The sequence below is a fragment of the Canis aureus genome, chromosome 7 (genome assembly GCF_053574225.1).
Source record: "Canis aureus isolate CA01 chromosome 7, VMU_Caureus_v.1.0, whole genome shotgun sequence".
Taxonomy (NCBI): Eukaryota; Metazoa; Chordata; class Mammalia; order Carnivora; family Canidae; genus Canis; species Canis aureus.
This window is the reverse complement of record NC_135617.1, coordinates 17,595,084-17,608,915: the sequence shown is the minus strand read 5'-3', so window position 1 is coordinate 17,608,915 and position 13,832 is coordinate 17,595,084. Positions and strand designations below refer to the sequence as shown.

Genomic DNA, 13,832 nt, shown 5'->3' with positions numbered 1-13,832 from the left:
TTTTACCAGTAAATGGTATTAATCCATTTGGTTTTGCCACAGACCTGGGAGTCATCCTTTACATCATCCTTTCTCTCAGTGTCCCCTTTTTCAGAAAACAAAGGCTTTTTGAATTCTGTATTCTAAATATTTGTTATCTTTACTTGTGTGGCATCACCATTCCCCCCAGATCAGTCCATTTTTTAACTGGACTATTTTAGTAGCTTTCTAACCAGTCTCCCTTCTTCTACTCTTATTACCTTCCAGGACATTTTTTATAAGACAGCCACAGTGATTTCTTTTGGTCATTCAACAAATCAAAAGCACTTCTTGAGCACCTAATACACACAAGGCACTGGTCCAAAAGACAAGGTTAGAAGAGAAGCTTGCAATTTAGTGCAACTGTTTTCTTTTTTCCTTTTTTTTTTTTTAAACATCTCACAATTACAGAAAAATTGCAGAAGAATCTTTTTTTCCTGTCCATTTGAGAGGAAGTTCCTAACATAATATCCATCACCGCAAATACATCAGTTTGTGTCCTACCAACAAGGGCATTGTCCTATATAATCACATAACTATAATTCAAACATCAAATATTGACATTGATACATTCCTCCCATCTAGTCCTTAGATCTCATTCATGTTTTACCAGTTTTCCAATAATGTATTTTACTATAAAGGACCCAGTTCAGAATCATATATTGCATTTAATTGGCATGTCTCCTTAGTCACCCTCAATTTGGAATGCTTGCTTGGTCTTTTTTTTTTTTTTTTTTTTTTTAACTTTCATAACCTTGACACTTTTGAATACCTACCACAGGCCAGTTATTTTATAAGATGTTCGATTTTGCTTGTCTGCTATTTTTTCATGCTGATGTTCAGGTTATGCATCTTTGACAGGAATGTAACCAAAGTAGTTCTGTGTTCTTGTCATTGAGTCCTAGCAGGTGGTATACAGTTTAGATTTTTCTAGTTACTGATAGTGTGCATTATAACTTCTTAATAAGGAGGTATCTGTTAGGCTTGTCATAAAACTACTTGTTTTTCCTTTATAATTAAGTATTTGTGTGGAGGGCAATTTGAGATCTTGTATTGTGTGGAGGGCAATTTGAGATCTTGTAAGTTACTATGTTTTTTAATCAAATTTTCAGCTTATTTAAATCACTATGACTCATGGCTCCCTATCTTATTCATGGAATTGAAATCTATTATTATCATTATTTAGATATTTTTTAATTGGCTCTAATTTAGCTATTGGGCCACCCATCAGTCTCTTTTCTGTGTCCTTTTAATATGTCCCCATCATTCTTGGAGCACTCCTTTCTAGTACAACAAGAAGTTGTAGGCTCCGTTCATACTTTTCTTGTCTCAAACCTGGAATCAGCCATTTCCCCAAGAAACCCTGGTTCTTTTTAGTAGAGTGTACTATTTAGAACCCCAGTTCTGGACACTAAATTGCTTATTGCTGTCTGGTCATCATTGTTCCCAAGTCCTCTTAGCAGATAAGCTAAGGGATACATGTAAACATGTGTATACAACCCTCTATATATCTATATTTTTGTATTTTTATGCTTATCAAAAACCATGAGTTCACACTGAAAATTCCAGTTCCCTTCCAAGCCCCCTATTAGTTTTGTTCTAGTTTTCTTGTTTTCATATTTGCAACTCCCTTATTGGACCCTGAGAAATCTAGTTCCTATCATCCTTAATATACAGTTGACTCTTGAACAACACAGAGGTGAGGGGCACCAACCCCCACACCAAAGTTGAAAATCTGTGAATAATTTTTGACTCCGCCAAAACTTAACAGCCTGCTGTTTATCAAAAGCCTTACCAATGACAAATAGTCGAGTAACACATCTTTTATATATTATATACTATATTCTTACAATAAAGTAAGCTAGAGAAAAGAAAATATTAAGAATATCATAAGAAAGATGGGGTGCCTAGGTGGCTCAGTCCTTTAAGTGTCTGCCGTCAGCTTGGGTCCAGGGTCCTGGGATCAAGTGCCAAGTTGGGCTCCCTGCTCAGGGGAAGTCTGCTTTTGCTTCTCCCTCTACCCATCTCTCCCACTGGTGCTTGCTTTCTCTCTCTCTCTCTCAAATAAATAAATAAAATCTTTTAAAAAATAATATCATAAGAAAAAAATACATTTATAGTGCTGTCCTATATATGTGTGTGTATATATATATATATATATATATATATATATATTTTTTTTTTTTTTTTTTTTTTTTTTTTTTTTTTTTTTTAATCCACATATAGTGGTGCCTGAGTGGCACAGTTAGTTAAGCATCCAGCTCTTGGTTTTGGCTCATTTCATGATCTCAGGGTTCTGAGATCAAGCTCCATGTCAGTCTCTGTGCTCAGCATGAGTATGCTTGGACCTTTTCTCCCTCTGCCCCTCCACCCTGTGCTCCTGTGTTCTTACTCTCTTTCTCTCTCAAATTCATAAATAAATATTTAAAAAATAATAATTCTACATGTAAAGTGGACTCATGCAGTTCAAATCCGCATTGTTCAGGATGCCTGGGTGGTTCAGCAGTTGAGCATCTGCCTTTGGCTCAGGGGATGATCCTGGAGTCCTGGGATCAAGTCCTGCATTGGGCTCCCTGTAGGGAACCTGCTTCTCCCTCTGCCTATGTCTCTGCCTCTCTCTCTCTGTGTCTCTCGTGAATAAATAAATAAAATCTTTAAAAACAAAACAAAACAAATCCACGTTGTTCAAGGGTCAGCTAAATTTACTTTTTTGAATGATTCCCCTTTATGTAACTGATTTCCCATTGCTGCTGCAGCTCTCTCTTCCCTGTGTGGATGCCCTTCTTTGCCGACATAGGCTCTGACAGATTGCACCCTCCTAATACAAGAAACTGATAAGAGTAGTTGTTTCTGGGAGAATGGGGTAACTGATAATGAAAGGGGATTCCGTTTTGTACCTTTTTTGTACTGTGTGCATTTATTACTTGATCAAAAAAAAAAGCTAAGAGTATATTTTCCTATTGACAGATATTTATCTTTTTTCTTTGACTAATTGTGGTGAGTGTAGTTCTCATCAGGTTTGGCAAATAATATTTTTTCTGACTCACAGTAGCCCTGAGTTTCTCTGTGCAGAGGTATTATCAAAGCATGAAGGCAGAACAAATTCTGAGCCTCAGAAGATATTGCTAAGCTATATGGCTTCCAGATAGTTCCATTTAATGTACCATGTCATCATATTTATCTCTTATATGTAAGGAACTCCCCACCCCCCACTTTTCTGGTCTAACTTTAGAGAAAACACTTGTATCTCTGATTTTAAAAGGGTATATATTATTGTTATAGGTAGCCAAAAGAAGAACAGGAGATAGAATGGTAAGATATATAGGTATACTAAACTACATTGTATTCTAAATTGAAATAAAAATTCAACAACTAAGTTTTATTGTATAAAAACTAGGTATTTTGCACAATTCAATTAAACGTTTGCTAAACACCCACAATAAGTTACACGTGCAGAAATTTTAAGATAAAGTCCTTCAAGGAGCCCTCTACCTTTTTGTAGGGATGTGTTCAGGTAGAAGGGGACAGGAAAAAAAAAAAAAATAGGAGGGTTGTAATAAACAGAGATAAACAGAGGAGAGCAAACTTCACCAAGCATCTAACTGGACCTGATTGGTTTGGGACTCTAGATAATTTAGCTGAAAAAGTAGGATAAACCAATTTAATAAAAAATAATCTACATAAGAATTTGGTAAAAATAATAATTTAGTCAAAATTCCCAAACATAGGGGTTTTAAATATCAATTCATATTCAAGACAAATGTTTCTGCTTCTCCCAAGTTTGTCATAGAAAGAATTCATAACATCTTAAATAATCAGCAACAGAGAATTTAGTATTTGGAATAACTTAAAAGTCCCTTAGTTATATGCATTAAAATAAAAACATAGACTAAACTCAAACCAGAAAACAGGCATAATTGGCTTATAATGAATAGGGGAAAATATATAGTCAGAAAAAGAAAGTCTATGTCATTTTCCTTTTAATTTCTCTTACTTTAAAAAAAAAGATAATCATTATAAAAGAAAAGCATTCACAGGGATCTCCCTAAAAGAAATGAAGAGAGATGTCCACAATGTCCACCAAAAGACACGAACACAAATGTTTGTAGCAGCATTATTCACAATAGCTCCAAACTGGAAACAATCCATATGTCCATCAACTAATGGGCAGATAAACAAAATGTGGGATCTTTGTACAGTAAAATGCTACCCAACAATATAAAGGAGTGAATACTGATTCATGCTTCATCATGCATGAACCTCAAAATGATGCTAAGTGAAAGAAACCAGACAGACTACATTTTGATTCCATTTATATGAAATTTCTAGAAGGGCATATTTATAGAGCTAGAAAGTAGATCTGTGGTTCTCTAGGAGTAGGGGTAGAAGCAGGAATTAACTCCAAACATCTGTGAAGAATTTTTTGGATGGTAGAAACATTCTAAGATTCAAGATCTTAGAGATAGTGATGGTTCCTCAACTTTATAAATTTATTAAGATGATTGAATTGTATACTTAAAGTTGGTTGGATTTATGATATGTAAGTTGTACCCCATTAAAACTGTTTTTTTTCTTTTGTAAAGAAACATTACAGAAAATAGTGATAAGCAAAAAGGAGCATTTTAAGTGGACCCCCCCTCCCAGTCACCCATCTAATCTTAAGAGTATATCATGCCAGATTTCTTTTACTACACATATGATTTTACTTCTCTTCAAATAGAATTAGATAACATTCACTTGGCTATTCCCAGGTGGAGAAAGAGCCTCCCAGAGAGACTTGAATGAAGAAAAACAAACATTAAAAAAAAAAAAAAAAAAAAAAAACAGATTTAGATATCATTAAATCTGAGGTAAAAATTTGGTGAAAAAGTGAATTGATCCTGGATTGTGAATATAAATCAATTCTCCTGAAATTCAGTAAACTATTATTTTTTAATTCATAAATAAGTTTAACTCTAGAATGAGTAAGATCTTTTTGTTTCTTTCCATAAAGGCCTACAGCAGTGAATTCTCTCATTTCAAAATATGGATTTCAAGAGCAGCTGCTTTACTGTGAGTTTGCTTTAAATTATATGTCACTTAATTAGCTGCTGATAGACTGTTACTATAAAGCTTACTAATTTTTCATGTTTTGACTTCTTTTAATCTTAAAATTTACATAATTAAAGTTGTTTTAGTTGAAAAGTTCTCTATACCAATTTTCATGTATATATCTATCTGTTATGTCCACCAAACATTTAGTGTTGGCTACCCTCAGAGGAGTAGAATTAAAAAAATTGTGTGTGTGTATAAAATACTGTTATGCATATACATTTATAGAGAGAGACTTAAAATTTTAGGATTAAGAATAATCCACTTTTTTTCTTAGATTTTTGTTATGTTTTCTAACATGAACGTAAATAGTGTTTGTCTAAAAAATTTTTAGAGATGCCAGCCAGACTCAGTCAGTGGAGCATGCAACTCTTGATCTCAAGGTCATAAGTTCAAGCCCCACATTGGGCATAGAGCTTACTTACTCACTAAATAAATAAATATTTTAAGATATAAAAAAATAAGTTTTTACAAAGAGGATAATACCAGTCAAGATATTTTTTTTTAGCATTCAGACAGCATTGTAATTATCTTCAAAATAGTCTTGGTTCATTACCTACATTATGTATGTGTTTGTGAAGCTCTTAATCAGGTTTTGAGGGGATTTTTAAAGTCTTGCTGGAATAATTTTTTTTTAAATGACTTAAATCTTTTGGCTTAGATACCTGTGCAAATAGAATTAAAATGAAGACTAGAAAAGAAATTCATTTATAAAACCAAAAGTTAGTTTTAATTCACTATATTTTTTAGAATATGGAGTTAAATTTAAATTTTTTGTTTAAGACATTTAAAATTAAAAATGTAACATATTGGAATCTATTACTTGGAGATTGGTAGGATTTCATTATCGTGTAAAGTTCTTCAAGTAATAATTGATGACTTGATAACTTTGATCTTAATTTAGAGCATGGATTTGTGTTGTACCGTCACAAAATTTAAAATTATTGTTGCAGTCTGTTGAAAAATCTAGACTTTTCTAATCTATCATAGTTTATTCAGCACCAAAATCCAGAAACTCACATGTAAACTAATTTTTACTTCTGAAAAAGCCTGATTTTCATAAACATTTCTTTGCCAGGCATCTTTTGACTGCTTTCTGAGTTGCTTAGAAATAACTCCTTCCTATATGCTTTGTCTTTTCAGGGGGGTTTTATATTTAATCAATAAAATGTTTAGTTAAATGTTGTGGTTTAAATAAAAAGCATATATTTTATGCTAATGGCAGTACTGTCCATTTCTCATACTGGTATCAGTCTTTTGATGATAATGATGGTAGTGGTGGTGGTGGTGGTGGTGGTGGTATTTAGTTGACATTTACTGAGTGCTTATTATATGCCAGGTACTATTCCAAGCACTTTACTTGAATACAACAACTCTTTGGGACGGTTACTATTATCGCTATTTCATGGCTAAGAAAATGGATGCATAAGTAACATGACTTACCCAGTTTTTGTCAGTGAGGAAGTAACAGACAAGAGTTGAGGTTTGGACTTTTAGGGTGTCTAGTTCCAGATTCATCCTCTTAACCACAGTATTATACTTCTCTTACATATGTTGCAATTTAAACAGTAGAAATATAATAGCTTATAAAAATTTTAATGGCTTTATTTCACATAGTTGATTGTAATGTGATCCAGGTGTCTTTGGTTTTCTAAATAAGAGAAAATTGAACTTGGTAACACTAGTATTTGGGTCTCTCTATTCTCAAAGTGTTTAATTATCCACTTTGAAACATATCATAAGATAAATAATGGCATTTTTTTCCCAAAATTATTCAAACTAAAAAATCAGTGTTAATATTAACTAGTTCGAGTTACAAAGTTCAGCACCTTTAGCTAGTTGCCAAAATTTCCTAAATTTATGACCTGAGTACTCTCATACATGGCAGGAAAGTTTTGTCTGAAATACAATGTCTTCATTTATGCAATTTAAACTTTAAATAGCTTTTTTAAAGGGTAAGAATAACTAAATTGTGAAAGTATTTTACTTCTTGACATTTACACCGGCTCTGATTTATTTGTATTTGTTTGGTTTTGTTTTAAGCTGTGCTTGAAGAACTTGTTAATAGTGGACGTTTACGAGGCACTGTGGTTGGTGGGAGACAGGATAAAGCAGTATTTGTCCCTGACATTTACTCCAGAACACAGAGTACTTGGGTGGATTCCTTTTTCAGACAGAATGGCTATCTAGGTAACTATTTCTTTTTGTCTTTAAAATTAAAACTTCTAATACTACACACATTCTTAGAAAGTACTGTATTAGTCCAAGGCGTATACGTATACTTTACTGTTGCCAGCAAATTTTAATGGTTCTCTCTGAGTGTAAAGGTAACCAAATTGCAGGGTTTTGTTGGTTTTGGAACTGAGTTTAATTTCATAGTTTTTAGAACAGTTATAGAAAAGCCAAAAGCTGGTATTGTTACCAGCCTTCCAGTGATACGATACTATTACAACTTCAAGTTATATTAATTCATGAAAAGTAATTTATTATATTTTATAAGTTGCCCAATTATTCATTACATAGTCTTGGAAATACTTTATTAGCTGTCAGCTTTACAATGTAAAGTTCTTCATGTAATAATTGATGACTTGATAACTTTGATCTTAATTTAGAGCATAGATTTGTGTTGTACAGTCACAAAATCATCCACTTCTTCAGAACCCTGAAGCTATTCTGACTTCTGTTTCTGAGGTTCTGTCATTTGGATAAAGTAGATTGACTAAATTTAGCCATTAATACAATTAACAAATATATATATATACACATATATATAATACTTCTATATATTACATATGTATATGTAAGATTGATCACATTCATAACCCAAGTCAAATCATGTAAGAGATCAGTTGCTTTCTCAATAAATAAATCTATAAAACACTAATGTTCGAACAATTTAATTCTATGCTAGAATACTGGGCTCTGCCCTTATGTTTGCTTGGTTTTCTTTAATGTACTTTTCAGTTTCTTCAACCATGGACTTGGATTAGAACTTTATTATGATTAATTTTCTTAAATATGCTTATTTGGGTACAGAGAGGACGATAGATATCTCCAGTAACTTTAATGGCTATAAATTTAAGTATTTTTTAAGTATTTTTTCTGTTTTTAGTTTTGTTTATATGCTACGTCTCTTACTAGTTTAAATTAGACTGAACAGTAAAACAATTTGTCCTAAGTTGTCTGATACCTTTAATTAGCTATAGTAAGCAAAATAAGTTCCAATTTTTGTTTGTTTATTTTTAAAGGTTTTATTTATTTATTCATGAGAGAGATAGAGGAGAGAGAGAGAGGAAAGACAGAGAGAGAGAGAGAGAGAGAGAGGCAGAGACACAGGCAGAGGCAGAAGCAGGCTCCATACAGGGAGCCCGATGTGGGACTGGGTCCCAGGACTCCAGGATCACACCCTGGGCTGAAGGCGGCACTAAACCACTGAGCCAACCAGGCTGCCCTGAACTAATTTTTCTACAGCTATGTTTAGTAATAAAAATCTGGGAAGGTAGCTGCCTAACCAAGGAATAGGCTGTGGTATATTTCTATGCCTTATTCTAAAAGAAAAAAAGAGAGAGAGAGGGAGGGAGGGAGAGGGAGGGAGGGAGGAAGGGGGAGAGAGAGAGAGAGAGAGAGAGAAGAGAAGAGAAAGAAGAGAAGAGAGAGGAGAGAGGGAAAAGAAGAAAAGAAAAAAGAAAAGAGAAAGAAAAGAAAAGAAAAGAAAGAAAAAAGAAAAAGGAAAGAAAGATGCATTCACAGAGAATAGGTGTTGGTAGAAATTATTTTTTCTAAGATTTCTAAAAGATGTAAATGATTGACAATTCTGTTCCAATGTATTCCATTCCATTTCTATTTGTGATATATTTTTAGAATTTGATGCTTTGTCCAGACTTGGAATCCCAGATGCTGTGAGCTATATAAAGAAAAGATATAAGACAACACAACTCTTGTTTTTGAAAGCAGCTTGTGTTGGTCAAGGACTTGTGGATCAGGTGGAAGCATCAGTAGAGGAAGCTATCAGCTCTGGAACATGGGTTGATATTGCAGTATGTTTTATCTTTTTCTTGTTAATTTTGCTTTAAACCAATGAGAACTGATACGCACTAGTATGTAGTTATTTTAAGTGTTAGGATACATAAAGGTAATCTTGGCTTCGTAGCCAAATTCTAGCAGTCAGTGTTATAGCAAAAACAATCATAATTATGCTTAAAGAATTTATAGCTTCTGAGGTAGAATGATCTTTTATATATGGATAGTCAACATCCAGAATTTTATAAATCTCAAGCAAATAATATAACACTCATATCAGTCTTGCCATACATAAATTGATGAGATTTCTCACAATTTTATCCAGACATTTATAACTTTACTGGCATCAGGCATTTTTAGCAGTTGTGTACTCCTTATCCATTCATTAATATGAGCTGCTTCAGCCCTGATAGTGTTTTGCTTCAATATTCAGTATGACCTGCCTTTATTATGCCAAAAAGATAAGTGCCTGTGAAGAGAAAGGAACAAGAGGCCGATCCATTATCTACTAGTCAAGACCCAGACTCTCTTCATAAAGCAAAAAATTAACTTGCTTTAGATAAACAAATTTCCAGAGATTCCAGATTTAGGTGTTCATTTATTCATTCTACAAATTTAAGTACCATCTGTGTGCCAGGAACCATTTTACTTGCTAGGAATGTGGTGCTCACACAAGTTTCCTACGGGAGAGATAGTTCATGAAAATAATGACTTCAGATAGGTCAAAGAGCTACGAAGAAATCTGGTTTTGAGGTAAATTTGTCAGGAGTTGATGGTGGATTACCCATGGGTTTATGAAAGGAACTGAGTGTGACATGTAGGTTTGGGGCTTGATCAACTGCGTGGAGAACAGTACCATTAATTGAAATGGGGGAACAATGGCGAAGGGTGGATGGGAGATAGGGTTGGGGGGTAGGCGGCTGTTGTTCTGGACATGTGAAATTTGAGATGCCTGTTAGGCATAAAAGCAGAGATGTTAGGGAGACTAAGTAGAGTATATGACTCCAGAGCTCAAGTGATCATGAAAGCAGAAATATAATTTAGGAGGTTATCAAGGTTTATCTGTATGATATTATATTTATATTTGTTTTCATTTTGTTTCTGATTCTAGCCTCTCTTACCCAGTTCGTTATCAGTCAAAGATGCTGGGATGTTGCTTCAACAGGTGATGAGAGCATTCAGCAAGCAGGCATCAGCTGTAGTCTTTAGCGACACAGTCGTAGTCAGTGAAAAATTCATAAATAACTGTATTGAACTCTTCAGTGAACTGATGCACCAGAAAGCTGAAAAGGTATGCCAGATTTCCTTTCCCCCACTAATCTTAACAGGATTTTCATGTTAGAGTGATCTGACGTCTTTTGAAAAATGGAGTAAGCAGCATATAACCAGAAATGAGCATTGTGTTTCATGCATCATTTCCCTTTAATACATCATTTCTTTTTATTTCTCCTCCTCAATTTGTTTTTCCCCTCTTCATTCCCATCAGGATATATAAGTTTGAATTTAGGGAGCCAATTTTATAGATGAAAATCATATAAATGAAATCATACACTTCATAATTAAGTCACCTAAGGGTATTGGTCCAACATTAAAATCCACAGAAGTGCTGTCTGTGGATTCTGTGTATGAATACACAGTACATCTATCAATCGCTACACTATATATTTACTAAATATAGTAGAGCCTTACTAATTTTACCTATTTGGGATGCACAAATGGGATAACTTACTGAGAGGAAAAATTGTTACTATCAAAAATTGATTAGCCCCTCAGAGCAAGTGCTGTAAAACTGTTTAGAAGCCGAGGTCCTGCGGGGTCTGCTTTAATGTCTATTCAAATCATGATTCTAGTTAACAGCGCCATCTACTTAAAAAGCCTGGTCACGGATAGGGAGAACAAGTCCATTTATCTTAGACTGTTAATAAATCTATGAGAGCTTATATAAATAATTTGTATTCATCTCTAGTCTAAAGCTCTTTAATAGTTTTTAAAAAGAAAGACAATTTTCTACATCTTGCCTGCTAAGCATCAGAGACGAGTAAAAGTACATAGGATTGATAACAGTAAACCTGCCAGTCTCAACTTGTTTACTGTCTTCGACTTTGGACAAATAGACCTCCAATTTCTACATCTTCAAAGAAAGGATGATGATGCCTCTTTTCTAAAATATAAATTTAAATACAGGAGGGATATGTACAAAATGTCTAGCACATAATATCTCCAAGTCCTTAAATGGCTACATTATTTTTATTTATTTACACTAAAATAAAAACATGGTCATCAATTTTTCTTTCTTTGCTCTCCTCCCTCCAACTACAAAAATAACTTCAGGAAAAAAAGATTTTATTGTTTGAACTGTCAACATTCTAATTTTTTTCTTCAGGAAACCAAAAAGGAAATACCATTTTTAACATGAAAATGTACTTTTGTCACTACAGATTTAGAACCCTGTCCCATGATGAAAAAACAGTTTCTGAACATGGAAATAGTTCATTATTCTTAACACAAATTTTTTAAAAGCTGAGATCAAGATTAAGTCCAGAGGAAATAAAAACACTTCATATGATTAAGTATGCAACTCATCATACATGGTTGTTCTGTTAGGGTGGAGGATGGAGATTTTGTTAATCTTTCTAGTAATCTCCGGTATCCAAGTGGCACTGGATTTGGGAGCCTCAAAAAGAAAAAGAGCAAGGATCACCTATTAAGCAGAGGTAAAAAAAAGCCAAATCAGCAGAAGAAGATTGCATCTGATATATGATCAGTTTTTCACAGACCAGATAGGATTTTTCATTATCTGATCACATATTCAAAAAGCCAAGAACAGCAAGAGGAGAGACTGATCTTTGGCAAGGAGAAATAGTCTCAGACTGACAACTGTTGAATCAGGCTCTGTAGTTCTTCTTAGCATGAGATCAAACAAGAACAATCAGAATGAGTAATAATAATTGAGTATGTAAATAACTTCTATTTATGCTTTCTGTAATGCCAAATATTTTTGCTTACCAAGAAAAGTATGTTTTATTTCAGGAAATGAAAAATAATCCTGTTCATTTAATCACTGAAGAAGATCTGAAACAAGTCTCCATTTTAGAAAGCATTAATACAAGTAAAAAAGATAAAAAAGATGAACGAAGGAGAAAAGCAACAGGTAATAAATTATTATTAACAAAGAAGATTGAAAGATGAAGTTTTTTTACTTGTTGCAGTGAACTAACTCTGTATTTATTAGGCCCTTTGAAGTTTGATTCATCTTTAACTGCTAATATTAACCATATCTTTCTGATAAATTTTGTTTATGAAAATGGAAATATTAGTGATTACTTCTTCTTTTTTATTTTGTGAGAACCAAGTTCATTTCATGACCTGGCCCATCTCCCATTGTTTGCTCCCTCACCATCTATGTTCTAGCCCAGTAGCCTTTTAACTTTTTTTTAATTCTCAAATTTGGCAAGTTTGTGTTTATCTAAAAGCCTTTGCACTAGTCACTCCTACCTGAATGTTCTCTCTCGAACTTCAGGTTACAAATTTCTTCCTGTTATTCAGAGCTCAACTTTGAATGTCAGTTCCTCAGAGAGGCTTTATTGACCACCTGGAATAGACATGGTCACTCTCCATCATATTATCGTCTAGTTTTTTGTATTGTTTTTATCAGTGTCATGTGTTTTATTGTTTGGAAACCTTGTCCATCTTGTTTATTGTTTCTATAGTCCTTTAGGCACTTGTTGGTGTACTATATATAGATGCTCTATAAATAAAATATTTATTGAATAAATGAATTTCCCAAGATCTTTCCCTTTTTCTTTTCTTTTTTATTTTTTTAATTAAGAGTCACTGAAAATTATTCCAGGTAGTACTGGTATACTAGTAACTTGCACTTGAAAATCAGCATATGTTTTCCATACTTTTTATAGTAGAAGCAAGTTTATTCTAAATCGGGGTTAAAGAAATTAGATATTCAACATGTTTCATTAATACAGCTATATTAAAGATTATTATAAAAACTTCATTTTTATTTGTTGTGGGAAATTGCTCCTGTTTCTTTGAGACTGTTTCTTTACTCTTTAAAAACCTTTTTCAAAAAAAAAAAAAAAAACCTTTTTCTACAAAATCTTTCAATTTTGATACTTTGAAATTTCTCTGTATTTTTCTGGGAAAATTATGCTCCAATAAATCATAATAGTATTCACCGCCATGCATATTTTATCATATTATTTGAAGATATAAATTCACCTTAATCAGTTGGTTGCACTTATGTCAGAATAGCTAGTGTGTTTTATTTCCTTCTAAAAATTCAGAGTCATCTGGTCATCATCTCAAGGATAGTACTATCATATTGCAATAGTTTAGGTATAGTGCGTGGAATAATGTCAAATAGAAAAGTCTTCCCTATAAGAAATTAATTGCCAAATGTAAAAAGCACACTCACCTTAGATTTGTGCTTTTGAAAATTGTATTTTTCTTTCATTAAAGCAAAGGAAATAAATTCATATAACTTATAATTATAGGACATGAGGAAACTTAAAGGAATTGTACTTAGAATCTAGAAAAGGATCTGTATGTTATTTTACTTTATTGACAAATGAATCTTTTAAAAAGAAATACAATTTTAATATTTTTCAGTGTTTCAATCCCATTATTAGATAACTATTCTGTTTTGTTGAGTAGATACTTTAAATGTTAAATATGTAGTAGCAGAGAAA

At 33.1% G+C, this 13,832-nt stretch overlaps 1 protein-coding gene across 3 annotated transcripts in view; it reads left to right on the top strand.

Annotated features, from left to right (window-relative positions):
- The window catches only part of UFL1 (UFM1 specific ligase 1), a 32,389-nt gene that overhangs the window by 7,455 nt on the left and 11,102 nt on the right, over positions 1–13,832 (top strand). For all 3 annotated transcript variants that reach the window (XM_077903029.1, XM_077903028.1, XM_077903030.1), the window contains 5 exons: positions 5,012–5,070; positions 7,153–7,299; positions 8,971–9,146; positions 10,241–10,420; positions 12,160–12,280. In XM_077903029.1, coding sequence (XP_077759155.1) covers positions 5,012–5,070; positions 7,153–7,299; positions 8,971–9,146; positions 10,241–10,420; positions 12,160–12,280 — 683 coding nt within the window. The remainder of the gene's footprint in view (positions 1–5,011; positions 5,071–7,152; positions 7,300–8,970; positions 9,147–10,240; positions 10,421–12,159; positions 12,281–13,832) is intronic.